This window comes from Onychostruthus taczanowskii, unplaced genomic scaffold (assembly GCF_017590055.1).
Source record: "Onychostruthus taczanowskii isolate IOZ18803 unplaced genomic scaffold, ASM1759005v1 scaffold118, whole genome shotgun sequence".
NCBI classification, from domain to species: Eukaryota; Metazoa; Chordata; class Aves; order Passeriformes; family Passeridae; genus Onychostruthus; species Onychostruthus taczanowskii.
In genome coordinates this window covers 698,060-712,955 of record NW_024498329.1, presented here as the reverse complement: position 1 = coordinate 712,955, position 14,896 = coordinate 698,060, and the positions used below count along the sequence as shown (strand labels likewise).

Genomic DNA, 14,896 nt, shown 5'->3' with positions numbered 1-14,896 from the left:
AACTACTGTCACTTTGAAATCCAAACACAGGGTATTTAAATGTGATGATCTTTATAAATAAATTGCTGCTCAGTTTTTTTCCCTTACTTAAATCTAAAATCAACAACTTTTATAATGGAAAAAGGGAGGATTATCTTTGCATGCAGGTCTTAGATAAACCGTCTCATGCAGCTTAAAATGTTGACATGTGATAATAAGGGGAATATGTCAAAATGGAAGTCTATCTAAATAAAGCTACTGTCAATCAATTTATTCTGACAGTGTATAAATGACATACATTAGAATAAAATGAATCAAGCCTTATTGAAGTCGAGCAGTGATTTATAAAACTGAAATGTAGAAATGTCAAAAACTTACAGTGAACACCAGATGGATAACTTGACTTGTTAGAAATAACTGTTCAGGGGCTGGGGCTTGTGCTGCTGGACAACTGCTCTCATGCAAACAGTCCAACAGACCCAATTATACTCACAGAGAAGAAATTGTGTTGAACATGACATTCTAACATTCTTTTTTTTTTGTTACCAACAGAATGGCTCCAAATAGATTTGTGACACACTGCATGTGATTTGGCTTAAGGGAAGGCAGATTTTCCAGAAAAGTTAGGAAGTTCACCACATAAAAAAGTTTTTATATAGCATGACTTGTATTCTGATTTTAAAATAGCTTCACTGATTCTCCCTTTTAACTTACAATAGTGATGTGTTTGCTATGCAAGTGGTTAAAATAATGGAGGGAACAGAAAAACCTCTCTTTTCCTCACCTGCATTCATACCAGAATGGTCTTGAATTTTATTATACAACTGGTTTAACTGTGTGCTGGGAAAGGTCTGGATTGTATTTTGAGGTGGAGAAGAATATGATTTCCTCTGCTTTCCCCCTTGCTGAGATCCAGATTTTTTTCCTAATGTATAGGATATAATGAATTTCATAATAATAAATGTGGTCTTGCAGTTTGGGTAGGCACTGAAATGTCCAGTCTGATACACTTGTCAACCCTTGAGTGAAGATGTTTTTTGTGGTGTTAGTAATGCATCAGACAAAGAAAACAAAGCATCCTGAGTGCTATTTCAGAAACTAATCAAATTGTATTTCTGTCTTGATTGCTCATAGGATTTGCTTTGTCTACACATGCCACAAGTAGTAGGACTTAATTCACATTTTGTATATGTGATTTATTAAATACTGATGGGAAATTTGACATTTAAACCAATAAAAGATATTAGACTTAACTCACTATTAGATTTTTTAATGGAAAGACATTTCTTATACAGGCAGGAAATTGCAATAACACATTTACTGATTTATTGCAATATTTTACTCTCGGATCTTCAAAATGAACTGTCGTAGCTCTTCACAGTTAATAGAATTGGAGGTGAACTGGGATCAGTCCATCGCTGTCGCCATGGAAGGGACTGGACAGTGCAGCAATTTCCATTACCTTGGGGCTCTGTCTAAACAATGGTGTTCGTGGAAACACAGGTAGGTTAATCTCACTTCTTTCTGGCTAAAGGAGGAATTTTGGAAATACCCTTGTATTGAAAGGAGAAATAACAAATCTAACAATGGTCCTACATAAATCTCAACCAAGTAACAATGATTAATTTGACCACAATGGGGTCGGGATCAGAGCAATCCCAATTTCATGTGACAGCTGTTAGGAATGATATTCTTGAGGAGGCCCCTGCTCATTTACTCGATGTATTTTCAGTTTGTCTGAGTGGTCAATGAGGCTAAATTTATTTTACAGCTTTCTATTATCTGTGTTGAACAGATATTAAAACTTGTATTGATCCAGTTATTAACTCTTACAAAGCCTCGCTTCCCTTTCTCTTTGCCTCAGAAGCATTACTTGTGAGTTGCGCCCTTAAGCAAGACTAATGCTTGTTCCTTTTTGGTATAAAGCTTTTGCACACCTTGTTTCCTGATCATCTTCCCCTTGTTGATGCCTGCCTGAAATTCTGGTAATCACAGAATCACAGAACGTGCCGAGATGGAGGGGACCCATCAGGATCATCCAGCCCAACTGTGCGTCCTGTGCGGGGCATTTCAAAGAGTCACTCCTACCATGTCCAAACGCTCCTGGAACTCAGACTGTGGTAAGTCACTTCAGTCTGACAGGCCTCACTAATGTTTAACAGTTGGATAATTCTCAATATATCCCGACGGTATTTGGTGCCTTTCCGTGGTAGACCAGAAAAGCCTGGGCGAGAGAGGCCGGTTCCCGAATCGCCCGCACGGCGCGCAAATGACACCGCCGGCCGACTGCGGCCGCGGGCCCGACCCTCCGCCGCGGGCCCGACCCTCCGCCGCGCCCCCCGCCCGGCCGGGCCGGGCCGGGCCGGGCCGCTGACGGGGCGTGTTGCTGTGCCGCAGGAGGAAGCGGAGGAGTACGCGAGGCTCAGCCCGGAGGAGCAGCAGCGGCGGCTGAAGAACATCGTGAAGAAAATCGACGCGGACGCGGACGGGCTGCTCAGCGAGGGTAACGACGGGGGCTGGGAGGGCCGGGTTGCTCCGGGCGGAAAACGCGCTCTACCCGTGACACAGCCCGTGGCTCTTGTGCTGGCGAGAATCCCCGTGGAAAACATCACGATCCCTTGCACAGTGAGTTAGAAACACTGACAGGCTCATATAGAGGCTATCTCCGTGCCTAAGGCTTCTGTTTGACTCCAGAAGAGACCACTGAGAGGGGACCCCACTGATAGGTGTAAATACCTAAAGGAAGGGCGCTAAGAGGATGGAGCCAGGCTCTGCTTGGTGATGCCAACTACTTGGACAGGAGGCAGTGAACAGAAGCTCATGCTCAGGAAATTCCACCACAATATGATGAAGAACTTCTTTCCTGTGCAGCGATTGTGCATTGACACAGATTGCCCAGAGAGGTTGGGGAGTCTCTCTCACTGGAGGTACTCAAGAACCTTCTGGACACAATCCTATGCCATGGTGCTCTGGGATGACCCTGCTTCAGCTAGGAGGTTGGACCAGATGACCCACTGTGGTTGCTTCCAACCTGACCTATTCTGTGATGGAAGGAGTGTGGCCAGCAAGAGTTAGTGTAGGTCAGAGCAGTATCAAGTTGAAGGTACCTCCTTTGCATTTGTACCTGCTTCTTGCGTATCTGAAGCTACTTGGAATCAAATGGGTTTCCATGTTTGTAATCCTGATATGTGCAAATCAGAGAGCAGGTGTAAGATGGAAAGAAAGTACTGCAGTCATAATTCTGCATAGGTATGCTTCAGTACCTGGTGACACTAAGTGACATTGAAGGATCATATTGCATCATAGTACAGTATCAAATGGCTCTTCCCAGACAGGTTTTCATCAGTCAGACTTAGGAGCTCCATGGTAAACTCAGGCCCTTTCTTTCAGTACTTCATTATGATAATCTTAATTTAATTTTAAACCTCATTATGAACTTTTTTTTTTGTTCTGCTGTGATTTTGACAAAAAAGTCTCATGTGTGCATACACAAAGCAAGCAGAATCCTTGGTCAAATGCCAGAACATTATTTCATTAAAATGACACTAAACATGTAGGAAGCTTTCTAGGTGAGAGAACAAAATGCACTTTTAAAGACAAGATTGACTGTCTTTTGAATGCTTTACACTTTATACACTGGATTTAATCAACTGCACCCTTATTTCAGTGTTCCTGCATGGGCTGTGTAAAGGTGAGATAGTCTGTAGCTTCAGTAGGATGGCTAATCCCTGTCGTCATCACAGGCAGCATGAAGGCTTTAAGAAAAAACGTCAATATAAAAGTACAGGAATTCCACCCATACTGTGTCCTCATGTGTATTTACTGCATCTGATTCTCAGTCTAATGAAAATTTGCCTTACTTTCACTTCCCAAAGGTAAAACTCAGTGGAATGTGTTTTTTACAGTAAGAAACTTATGGTACTAAATCTTTTTGAGCTCAGTTATTCCTCAGTGTATTGCAAAATTCTTCAGAACATCTTCCTTACTAGTGCCTCCATTTGGAGGCTGACAATGAGAGAAGATGAAATATATTAATGCTGCTTCTCTAATCTTGGAATATTAAGTATTTCTGATTAATGGCACTGGCTATTATGTGGTCACATGGCTGTGCCTCACACCTTAAGTGCTGGGAAAGAAACCATTAATTAATGGTGCCCATCTTTAAGGAATGTTGCAGTTTCTTGTAAGGCAGTGCTGGTTTGTGCACAAGCCTAGCTGGCACACACACCTCTGCATGTTCAATCGATTCACAGAATCTGTTAGCAAGCTGGTCCCTTTGCTAATATAAATTCAGTACTCAAAATGTGTTTTAAAAAATCCCTTGCTGCTTTTCAAGGATATTTAAATAAACCTAATAAAGTTGTATTGATGCCTCTGCCAAGGAAAGGATAAGATACTTTAGTATTTAATAAATGCTGCAAGACTTTTCTGTATCAAAGTATTGATTTCTATAGGACTTTTTTTTTTAGTCATCATGACTCTTCAGAGCAGGATTTCAGTTGAGTTGATTAGGATGTATAATTTTTGCAATGCAGAGGAAGATGTTTTTCACTTCCAGGCACCTGAAAATAACGGAGAGATACTGGGAGAATATGTTCTCCCAGTCTTCTCTAAATGAAGTAACTTTAATGTATTTCTGTCCGTTCATTAGTGTGTTAAGTTTTATTTCTTTTAGCTACATTTGTATAAAAACAAGCAGCTAAAAAACCTTTCCAAACTATGTGAGGCTTGATTTCGGCCCCAAGTAAAGGGAAAATAGCACTATAGAAGTAGTTAATATTTTATTTTGGGTAATTAAGGCAATGACACAAAATAAAGTGGTTTTTATTTCAGTTTGTGGATTTTTTTAAAAGAAACCCCAGAGTGATGGGAACAATGGTTTTTTGGGGTACCAAATTAGATTGAGAGTTGTTTGTCTAAACCATACTCATCATCATTTTCATAAAGCTCTGGAGAAAAAAGAAATGATGCTAAAGTGTTAATTTCCTTCAGATTAGAAAAGACAAGGCCACATAACCATTAACAAACTCCCTGAAGTCTGTAGCTGTGATCTATTCCATCATTCACTTACCTTGGAAAAAACCACAGCATGGAGCAAACAGACTGGTTTGCTTTAAGTAACCTCTTGCCTATATGTTTTCATCTGAATTGTAAAGTGTATTCCAGACAGAATAGATCTGTGGGATCTTCACAATTTTTATTGTGCAGATGATTCTGATTTTCTTTATTTTACTGTATTTTTAATGTTTTCCACAGATGAGCTGAGCTCCTGGATACAGCAGTCTTTTAAGCATTATGTTACACAAGAAGCTAAGCAACACTTCAGTGACTATGACAAGGATGGTGATGGACTGGTGTCCTGGAAGGAGTATAACTTGCAAATGTATGATCGTGTAATTGATTTTGATGAGAACACTGTCCTGGAGGACCAAGAAGAAGAATCATTTCGCCAGGTAAAATGTTTCAGCAGCAGCTCCTGTGAGCTGTTGGCCAAAGGCAGCAATATTTGTTCATTGTGACAGAACAAGATGGGTAGAGAAAGCAAAGCAGCTGGCATATGGTTAACATGTTATGCTATCTGAGATAGGGGACTAATTAAAGGAAAGTAGTGGAGTATTAAAGCTGCTACTGACAAAATAAAGACACAGTGAAATGGTACCTCTTGAGTGTATTTTGCTGGCTGAGTGGATCATAAGTCTATTGACAGTCTTACAGCAGAGCATGGTCTGCAGCCACCATCTTAAACCCAGGCTGCAATCCATTGGGTGAGGTCTGCAGCCTGACAGGGTCCTGCCCTCAGCAGGGGCCAGCACCAGTGGGGCTGGGGCAGAAGGAACCTCTTTAACCCCTTGGTTGCACTGTTTCAGCCATTCTTTCAGTTACTGCTCAAGCACTCAGTATGGGCTGTCAGTATTGCCTGCTGTAACATTGCCTGTCCATTAGAAACCCACAGAGAAAGCAACAGCAATTCAAACAGTTTTAAGCAATGAAAATGCAACTGTCACAGCTAAAAATGGATGTTTAAACACAGAAGTTGTCTGTGAGTCACGTCTATGAAAGCAGATGCTTAAGCAGGGAAGGAGGCAAGAGAGGCAGGGAGAAAAGGTTCACAAGAGCTACCATGTAGCAAAACCTGTTTCCTTTCAAGTTCCCCATTTATAAGTACATGTAAATGTTTCTGAGAAAGAAAATAAGTGTGGTTTTAGACTATTCCGGCCAGAGGTTTATTTTTTTTCTGTGAGGGTTGCTTTGTCTTCTTTTAGTAAAGTAGTAGTAGATAATATAGGATGTTAACAGAAGTTAAACTATATAGTGAACAGGGGATTTTACACACTGAAGAAACAAACTGTAAAGCTTAGAATGTCACATAACTGAATAATTACATAGCTTTTAAATACCACGAGGCTTCCCAGAGGAACTTCCAGTCAAAATATTGATTCCATGTGTGAGACATTGTCATCACAGATACATAGGGAGCTATAAATCTGTAATCTAGGATAGAACTGCTTGCTGATGTTATGACTTGACTGCTTGCTGCGTTTGCCTGCCTGCTGACTTCTCCAATGTAGATTGTAAATGAGCAGCATTGCACAAGCATCACAGGTCAGGCACCTTCAGCATTTTCCTTACGTTTTCAAATTAGTGGTCCTGCTCTGATCAAGGTGAAAGATACAGTTTAGAAGTGACATTAGGAGTTTACCAGAAGGTGGCGGCCTTGCTCATCACTTCCCAAAAAACACTGGAACACTTACTTTCTCCCTCAATGGTTCAAGCTTACATTGCAGTATAGTACTGTCTGTAATTCTTCTGGATTGCCTTCCTAGTTAAACTCCCAGCTAAGGTCAGCTTTTCTCTAAGAGGACATTGAACTATTTTGCAGAATAGTTAAGATCTTACACTTTATTTCTTACATGTTATGCTCTGTGTTCATCAGCTTAGCCTGATTTTGAGAGAAGTGTCAATACTCTCTGGTAGGATATAAACCAGAAGTACAATTTCAGATGGTTATTTGTAAAAAAATGTTTATGTCCTCTGATTTGCTGGCTACTCCCGTACCCAGATCACTCACACTGATAGCACAGCACACTTAAGGATGGGATTCCAAGATTTTTATAGTTCACATGATCTGCAGTTTGAGCAGAGATTGGTTGTCAATGGTGTGTGTCTAAAGAGATTGTACAAAACGAAACAAGAAAAAAATAGGAAATCTTTGCACATCTGGAAGACAGAAATAGGAAGTGCAAGACATTCAGAAATAAGAACTTGCCTGCTTATATTAGATATTATTTATTTTTTAATGGCATGCTAATACATGTACTTGAAACAGGTTAGAGAAGTGACTTCTGTTTAAAATGATCCCGTGTAATGGACAGCAGTCCTGTAGTAAAGGAATGTGGCCTTAAAATGGCTTCAGAAAAGACATTTTACATACATATCTTTCAAGACCTTCTCTGAACTACAGACAGCCCTTGATGTAGATCCAGAAAGTTAAGTGTCTTTAAAATGTAAATTTTGGAATTCGCAATGGCTGCCATTAATTATAGTGATTGTACTCCAGTTTATTATTTTAGAAATTGGTGACTTTTAGAAGAGGATGCACATATCAAAATGTGAATTTTTGGTCTTTTAATTATCTCTCTTTGGTTCATTTTAAATGTTTCCTTAAATTGAAAGAAGCAGGGGGTTTTGTGATTCTTAGAATAAAACCACCTCAATTAAAAGTGTAATTCCTATTGCTCTCAGTGAGCCGTTTTTAGTGAAAATTTAACATCAGTATAGTATGAGTAGGTAATGTGAAACAATATCCTAATGAACTTACAACCAGCTACTATTATGTTGTTTTTCCATTCCAGTAAGGGCTCTAACTAAATCTATTTTCTAAGCTTCATTTAAAGGAGAAAAAACGTTTTGAGAAAGCTAATAGAGATGATGTTCCTGCTCTAAATGTGGATGAGTATATTGCATTCGAGCATCCCGAAGAGGTGGAGTACATGACGGTAAGATTTAGGGGAGCACCTTTACCAGCCTCTGTGTGTGGGTCTTTTCAATGTGTGTCCTTAGCCTCAGTAGCACTGAGGAGGTGGAGCAGTTATGGATATAGTTTGGACAACCCAAATTAAAATCAGGTCATGTCTTGTGGATCCAGTGCTGGAGGCCAGGAGCTGGAGCAGGAGTTCAGTGCTTTCCTTTGAAATCTGTTTCAAGAGCTGGGATTGCACAAGTATCCCCTGCTTTGGGGACTGGACTGACTTAGCTGCCTCTCAGCTTTGTTAGGCTGCAAATCCATCAGTGAGATTTTAGCTTTTGGTTTTGGCTCTCTGGTGGACAAAAGACCAGCCAGTTCTCCTGACAGTTCAGTTAAGTTGCAAAAATGCAAATTAGTGAATCTACCAGATAAGAAAAAGAAAAGCTCTATCATCTGCTTTGTACATATTCATGTTTCTTCGTTGCTTTTGCAGTTTCAGTGTTGAAGGATTCCAGCTCTATGGGCACCTTTCAGATTTGGTTTTCATGAAATCTGACATTCTGAACTCTTAAGGACAGATCTGTTTTATTGCACAGGAAGCAATTACTGCACTAGTCTGCATAAAACACAAAAAGAGATTTGAAAGGAGGCAGTCTTTCATTTAAGGAAATTAAGTCATTGCTCTAAAATGATTCAGTGCTGTTTCTCTTGATCACGAGTTGCTAATTTTGCTCTTTGTATGTACACAAAAGGACTTTGTTATTCAGGAGGCTTTAGAAGAACATGATAAAGATGGTGATGGATTTGTTAGCCTGGAAGAATTCCTTGGTGATTACAGAAGAGACCCAAGTAAGGAAAAACGGGAAGGGGCATGAAAGAGGGAAGTAAAAAACTTCTGGAATGGGGAGAATTGGATACACCTTTGTTTTCAGCTTTTCATTGTGGATCCAGTGCTGGAGGCCAGGAGCTGGAGCAGGAGTTCAGTGCTTTCCTTTGAAATCTGTTTCAAGAGCTGGGATTGCACAAGTATCCCCTGCTTTGGGGACTGGACTGACTTAGCTGCCTCTCAGCTTTGTTAGGCTGCAAATCCATCAGTGAGATTTTAGCTTTTGGTTTTGGCTCTCTGGTGGACAAAAGACCAGCCAGTTCTCCTGACTGTTCAGTTAAGTTGCAAAAATCCAAATTAGTGAATCTACCAGATAAGAAAAAGAAAAGCTCTATCATCTATTGGATGATAGAGCTTTGTACATATTCATGTTTCTTGGTTGCTTTTGCAGTTTTGAAATGTGTTGAAGGATTCCAGCTCTATGGGCACCTTTCAGATTTGGTTTTCATGAAATCTGACATTCTGAACTCTTAAGGACAGATCTGTTTTATTGCACAGGAAGCAATTACTGCACTAGTCTGCATAAAACACAAAAAGAGATTTGAAAGGAGGCAGTCTTTAATTTAAGGAATTGCACTAGTCTGCATAAAACACAAAAAGAGATTTGAAAGGAGGCAGTCTTTCATTTAAGGAAATTAAGTCATTGCTCTAAAATGATTCAGTGCTGTTTCTCTTGATCACGAGTTGCTAATTTTGCTCTTTGTATGTACACAAAAGGACTTTGTTATTCAGGAGGCTTTAGAAGAACATGATAAAGATGGTGATGGATTTGTTAGCCTGGAAGAATTCCTTGGTGATTACAGAAGAGACCCAAGTAAGGAAAAACGGGAAGGGGCATGAAAGAGGGAAGTAAAAAACTTCTGGAATGGGGAGAATTGGATACACCTTTGTTTTCAGCTTTTCACATTAGACCTACAGACTCTGAGGAAGATTTTCTGCCTTAGAATAATTCTGTTTTCTGAAACTGAGCATAGTAGACTCCTTATTTCAGTCTGCCCCATGTGTATTTGGTGATGGTTTGTGTGTAGCCCATTCCACAGTTTCCTTGCAAGTTGCTTCTTGTTTTCTGAAAGACTGAAATGAATTCCTGACCGCAGAGGATGCAGCTGAAACAAGGTGCAGGCCTATTTGCCAGCTGAACACCTCTGCAGCTCCAGCTAGTAGGAATGTAAGGGTGAACTGCCCTGACCTTGATCGGCCTGAGCAGGCAGCTGCCAGCCTTGCTTTGGAAGGACTGAGCTGAGTGTGTTGTGAGGGGGATGGACAGGTAGTGTGAGGAGTCACTTCGCTGTTCCAGCTATCAGAAGCCTGATTGCTGCCTTTACTCTTTTGTTTGTTTGGGTTTGTTTGTTTTCCAATCTTGCCTTTCCTTAAACTTGATCTGTTCCTTCTTTGATGAGAAGAAGGACACTTACCTGATGCTTATCAGTATTTCTCAATGAATATTTTACACACTGTATTTGATTTACTAAAAGCTAGGGCAAATAATTCTACCCATTCCAAAAAGCCCAGTAGCTTCAATTTTGTGGAAAGTCTGCTTGTCCCAAAGAAGTGCTAATTCTGAATTGCATCCTAGCTGTGGAGAATTGTGTAAGCCACATGAGGATATGGAGAACCAGGGGAATAATCTGTTTTTCTTCACTCTAATCAGCCACCTGGAATTTCACGTTTTATAACCATCTTTGTTTGTCAGAGCCAGTAAAAACAACTGATCTCTGATGCAGCTGCAGGGTTCTTTATCTTTTTCCTGCTCTAACATGAAAGAAAGCTTTTCCAAGCCAGTCCTTAAAAAGTTGTTGGAAAGGAGTAAAATTGTTGCAGTAATAGAGAAGATAACAGCTTTGTCATTACAACTTGTTATCAAGACTTGAGAATCAGCTGTGATTGTACTTCAGCTTTTCTCTCCTGGAGACAGTGTTCCTGCAGCACTCTTTGAAATGACTAATAGGCTGCATGGGGGCTCTGATTCATAATTAGCTCATGATTTGGGGCAACACTGTATGGTGAATTGTGACATAAAGGGAAAAATCTCCTTTCAAAACCAAATGTGAGAAAGGAAGGAGAGACTTCACTTTTTCTTCTTTAATAACAGAATTGTAATTATTTTGAAACTGTTGCTTACCTACTTGTGATACCTGCTACTTTTCATAAGGCTTAGAAAGCCAGTTCATGCTTGTCTGCAGTGTTTATAATTTTGATGAATTACTTCTCAATTCCTTGAAGAGTTAAGGACAAGTCTAAGATTGCTGTAGGCTGCAGCATGCAATACCTGTACATTGGGTAAGGATAAAACAAGAGTGCAAATAAATACTGACAGTAAATGAAATTGTTTTCCTTACTTTCCTCTGCCCATTAATGTTTGTTTTGGTTAGTGACATCACTTCTAGGTAATGTTTTATGAGAATAAGTGTATTTGCTTAGGAGAAAAGATGAAAACCTCTGCTATAAAGTGAAGAGTAGCTTTAAACTTTACAATTGTGTCTTACTAGCTGCAAGGGAAGATCCAGAATGGATACTTGTTGAGAAGGACCGGTTTGTGAACGACTATGACAAGGATCATGATGGAAAACTCAACCCTCAAGAGCTGCTGTCTTGGATAGTACCCAACAATCAGGGTATTGCACAAGAGGAGGTTGGTGGTTTGACTGCTGGTTAGGTTTTAATTACTGCAGGAGAATTTTAAGAATCACAGTGAAATGAGAGAAACATTCAGATTTATCATGTCTTAGTTATTGAAAAAAAATGTATCAGTAGATCTTTGCATATATTTTTCACTTCACTTTGACAAGGAATGCAGGTCCTTTAACTGCATTAGGCAAATGTGAAGTTCCCATTAATTGTGTAAATGTTTGTAAATTAACAAAGTGCTTTTGTACATGTTTAAATAGCTTATCTGCTTTGACTCAAGGGTACAGAATTTTAATAAGTCATTTTTAGTTGTTGTAGGTAAATCTAATGAGATGCACTACCTAAAGAAACTGCATAATTTTGAAATAAGAAATTGATTGTAATTCTTCTAACTGGATAAATCATCATAATTGTAGAACTAAAAACTGGTTTTAAGTACAAGAAAATGGAAGTACTCTGTGATTCAAGATGGTGTAAAGCAAACTTTGATGATGCTAATTAAAATGGTTTAATCAGGGGTAGAACAGCATAATAGCTTTTAAGTGGATTCTCATTTTAGCTTATTTTTTGTGGCAGTTTCCAGTCCCTGACTCCAGTAGAGAGGATTTCTGCCTTTTTTCTAGTAACTTCTCAGCTAAATTTTCCTTGTCTTTGCTTTACCCTGGAGGATTTTGGTGTTCAGAACGGCAGGAACGCCAGATCTTGCCACGGCCTCATGTTCCTGGGGAAGAGAGGCACCTCCCTGTGTCAGACACTCAGACACACAGCCATGTGCTGCTCCCTGAGCTGCCATGTGCCCTGCTGGGCTCTGGGGCTAGGAGCAGCCCTGTGGCAGCAGCAGCAGCAGCAGCAGCAGCAGCAGCAGCAGCCCTGGGTGCTGCCATGTGGGACCTGTGGGATGCTGAGCAGTTCTGGGAGTATTGCTGTAAATGGGGATCTGTGAGCCTTTGCATGGCCTTTTCTGGCTGCGGTCACTTCTTAGTTCACAGAAACTGTTCTGATGTGAGCTCTGTGTGCTGCTGAGGCTGTTCATGCCTGTGGTAGCTTCCTTTGGGGTTTTTTTAGCTCTTCTTAGCAATCTTTCAGATTTTGGCTTACAGCAAGGCCATGCTATAGTAATAGCTCAATTCTGCAACTAATAATTTGTTTTATTTGTTTTTCTAACTTGCTATTTTTTTCCTTTGGGTAATATAAAGGCTTAGCAAAGTCACCTGTTCTAAAGAGAAAGTAGCATTGATTTCAGTCATAAACTGCTGTTTGAAGTCAGAGTATCACACTTCCGTTTCAGCATTTCAAAATCACTTGAGAAACCCAGTAGTTAAATAACAGAAAAATAGAAAAAATACTATCTATTCCATCTTCAGGAATTGACCTGTGGTGGCCAAGATGTCTGTCATATTAATCTTTCAGCTTTTGCCATGCAGAGTGCTTTTAAAATCCCCTTGGCTGACGTTTGTCCCCGTTATTTTTGGCTCGGTTACACTGAGCCAAACCAATCAGGAAAAGTGGCAACAGAAGGATTCTCTAAATCACAGTATTTGTAGATGCTCAGCAAATGAAAACAAAGCCCATGTAATAGCAGGACTCCTATTTCTCAGAAATAAGAGGTGCAGTAGAGCTGCTGCACAGCCTGTTAGCTTTGAACTATGAAATGAGCTACAACTAAAATACTCTGCATTTGGCTCTTCATCTTACTGCTAAACTTCCCTCTATTTATAATATATAAATAAACAAAAATCAGAATTGTTTTAACTTGGTGCATGTGGTGGTCTGTTTCTTTTACAGGCTCTGCACCTCATTGAAGAGATGGATTTGAATGATGATAAAAAACTTTCTGAAGCAGAAATTCTTAAGAACCAAGATTTGTTTCTTAACAGTGAAGCAACAGATTATGGTAGGCAGCTTCATGATGAACGTTTCTACCATGAAGAACTTTAGGTTATTTATTTTGTAATCTTTTTTTCTTCCCTTTCTTTCATTTGAAGCTTTTGTTAAAAGCACTCATCATCTGCATTGCAAGTTTCATGCTGTAATTACAATACACTAATGTTTGTGTAAATAATTTGCATTCAGAATTAAATTGCCCTCCTGTAAACTTCCTAGGCCTCTTTTAGCCTTCAAAATTAATTTGAAATACTTGCTATCAAAATTCTGTAGTGTTGGGAAATAAATTACTTCAGGGTAGTACTGTATTGTGAAGAGTTGTTCTACTGTACTTGAAGAAAATGGAGAATCTAGATGGTTCTGAAAGAATGCAAAATATAGTAACTGAGACTACTATTTTTCTAATCAATTAAATTAGGGCAGAGTGTGGGGAAGGTGGGGGGATGTTTAGAGTTAGTATTAACTGTGTTTTGTTTAATACCTTTGGAGAAATACTTGCATAAATGCCTCAGTTGTTTAAGAGGTTTCTACTTGATTTTGAATGGTTTCTATACTGTGTTTTACTCTATCATAAAACTTGCTATTTTTACATCAATAGACAAGAATTATTTTTAATGTACAGTTGTAGAGCGTTAGCAATGCAGTGGTATTTTACTGTGTCGAGACCTTCTTCATTTGTTGGATTAAAACTTAAAATGTTCTATCTTTCTGTGTTTTGTACATCTATTTCTCACCTTGGGTCACCCATAGCAGCTCCTGGAGATGTGAGCAATGTGCATAATGTCCAGTGGCAGCATTCTTGGCTTTATTAACCAGAGATTTGTCATCTTATCTGGCTGCTAAAGAAGATTCAGAAAAAAGCAAGGTGTACATTTAGCATTTTCTGGACAAGTTTGCAAAAGCAATTGTGTTTATTTTTTTATTTGTAGCATATGGAAGGCTAAAGCTTCAAGGCATTACATAAATAATATTTGTAGTAATAACCTCTGAAAGTTAACCTCAGCTGAAAGCTCCACAAGTGACTGCTGTCCCATTTTGTGATTATTTGAAATAAGGGTTAATGAAGGGTTAATGGCACTATAGGTTCAGTGTAGGAAAGTCCAGATATTCACTTCTGTCTTCTGGAAAGAAATGAGCTGAGTATTCCAAAGACTCACAGAACAGCTTGTGTGGTGTGTGTTAGGGTTTTTTAATTCCTTTATAAATAACTCTTGTAGTGCTCTCACAGTGCTCTCCTTGACTAATGTTTTCCTTCCTCCCAGCTCTGTTGAGTGAAAGCAGCTAGTTCTGCCTTGTTTTTTTCCCAGGATACCACCTCTTAATTATGCCCAGAACAAACGGAATTCCTTTTGGGGTAAGTGCTAATGTGTCAGTAGAAGGTTAGAAATTTTGATTCAAAGCAGAACCATGTACACTATATTTTTAGATGTCATAGTAATAGAAATTCAAAACACTTTTTCAATTTTAGTGGCTGAATTTTTTTCTACCCATATTTTTTTAATGTCAGTTCCTTGGGAATATGAGTACAGCTCTTGCCAATAGTGGTGGTGAGA

The 14,896-nt window shown here is 39.4% G+C and overlaps 1 protein-coding gene across 1 annotated transcript; it reads left to right on the top strand.

Moving 5' to 3' along the window:
* The first annotated feature begins 1,336 nt into the window (after positions 1 to 1,336).
* On the top strand, positions 1,337 to 14,046 carry RCN2 (reticulocalbin 2). The gene is made up of 7 exons (XM_041427656.1): positions 1,337 to 1,482; positions 2,193 to 2,482; positions 5,236 to 5,432; positions 7,875 to 7,976; positions 8,698 to 8,794; positions 11,321 to 11,463; positions 13,245 to 14,046. The coding sequence occupies exons 1-7, from the start codon at positions 1,337 to 1,339 to the stop codon at positions 13,395 to 13,397; spliced, it is 1,128 nt and encodes a 375-aa protein (XP_041283590.1). The 3' UTR covers positions 13,398 to 14,046.
* Positions 14,047 to 14,896: the final 850 nt, after the last annotated feature.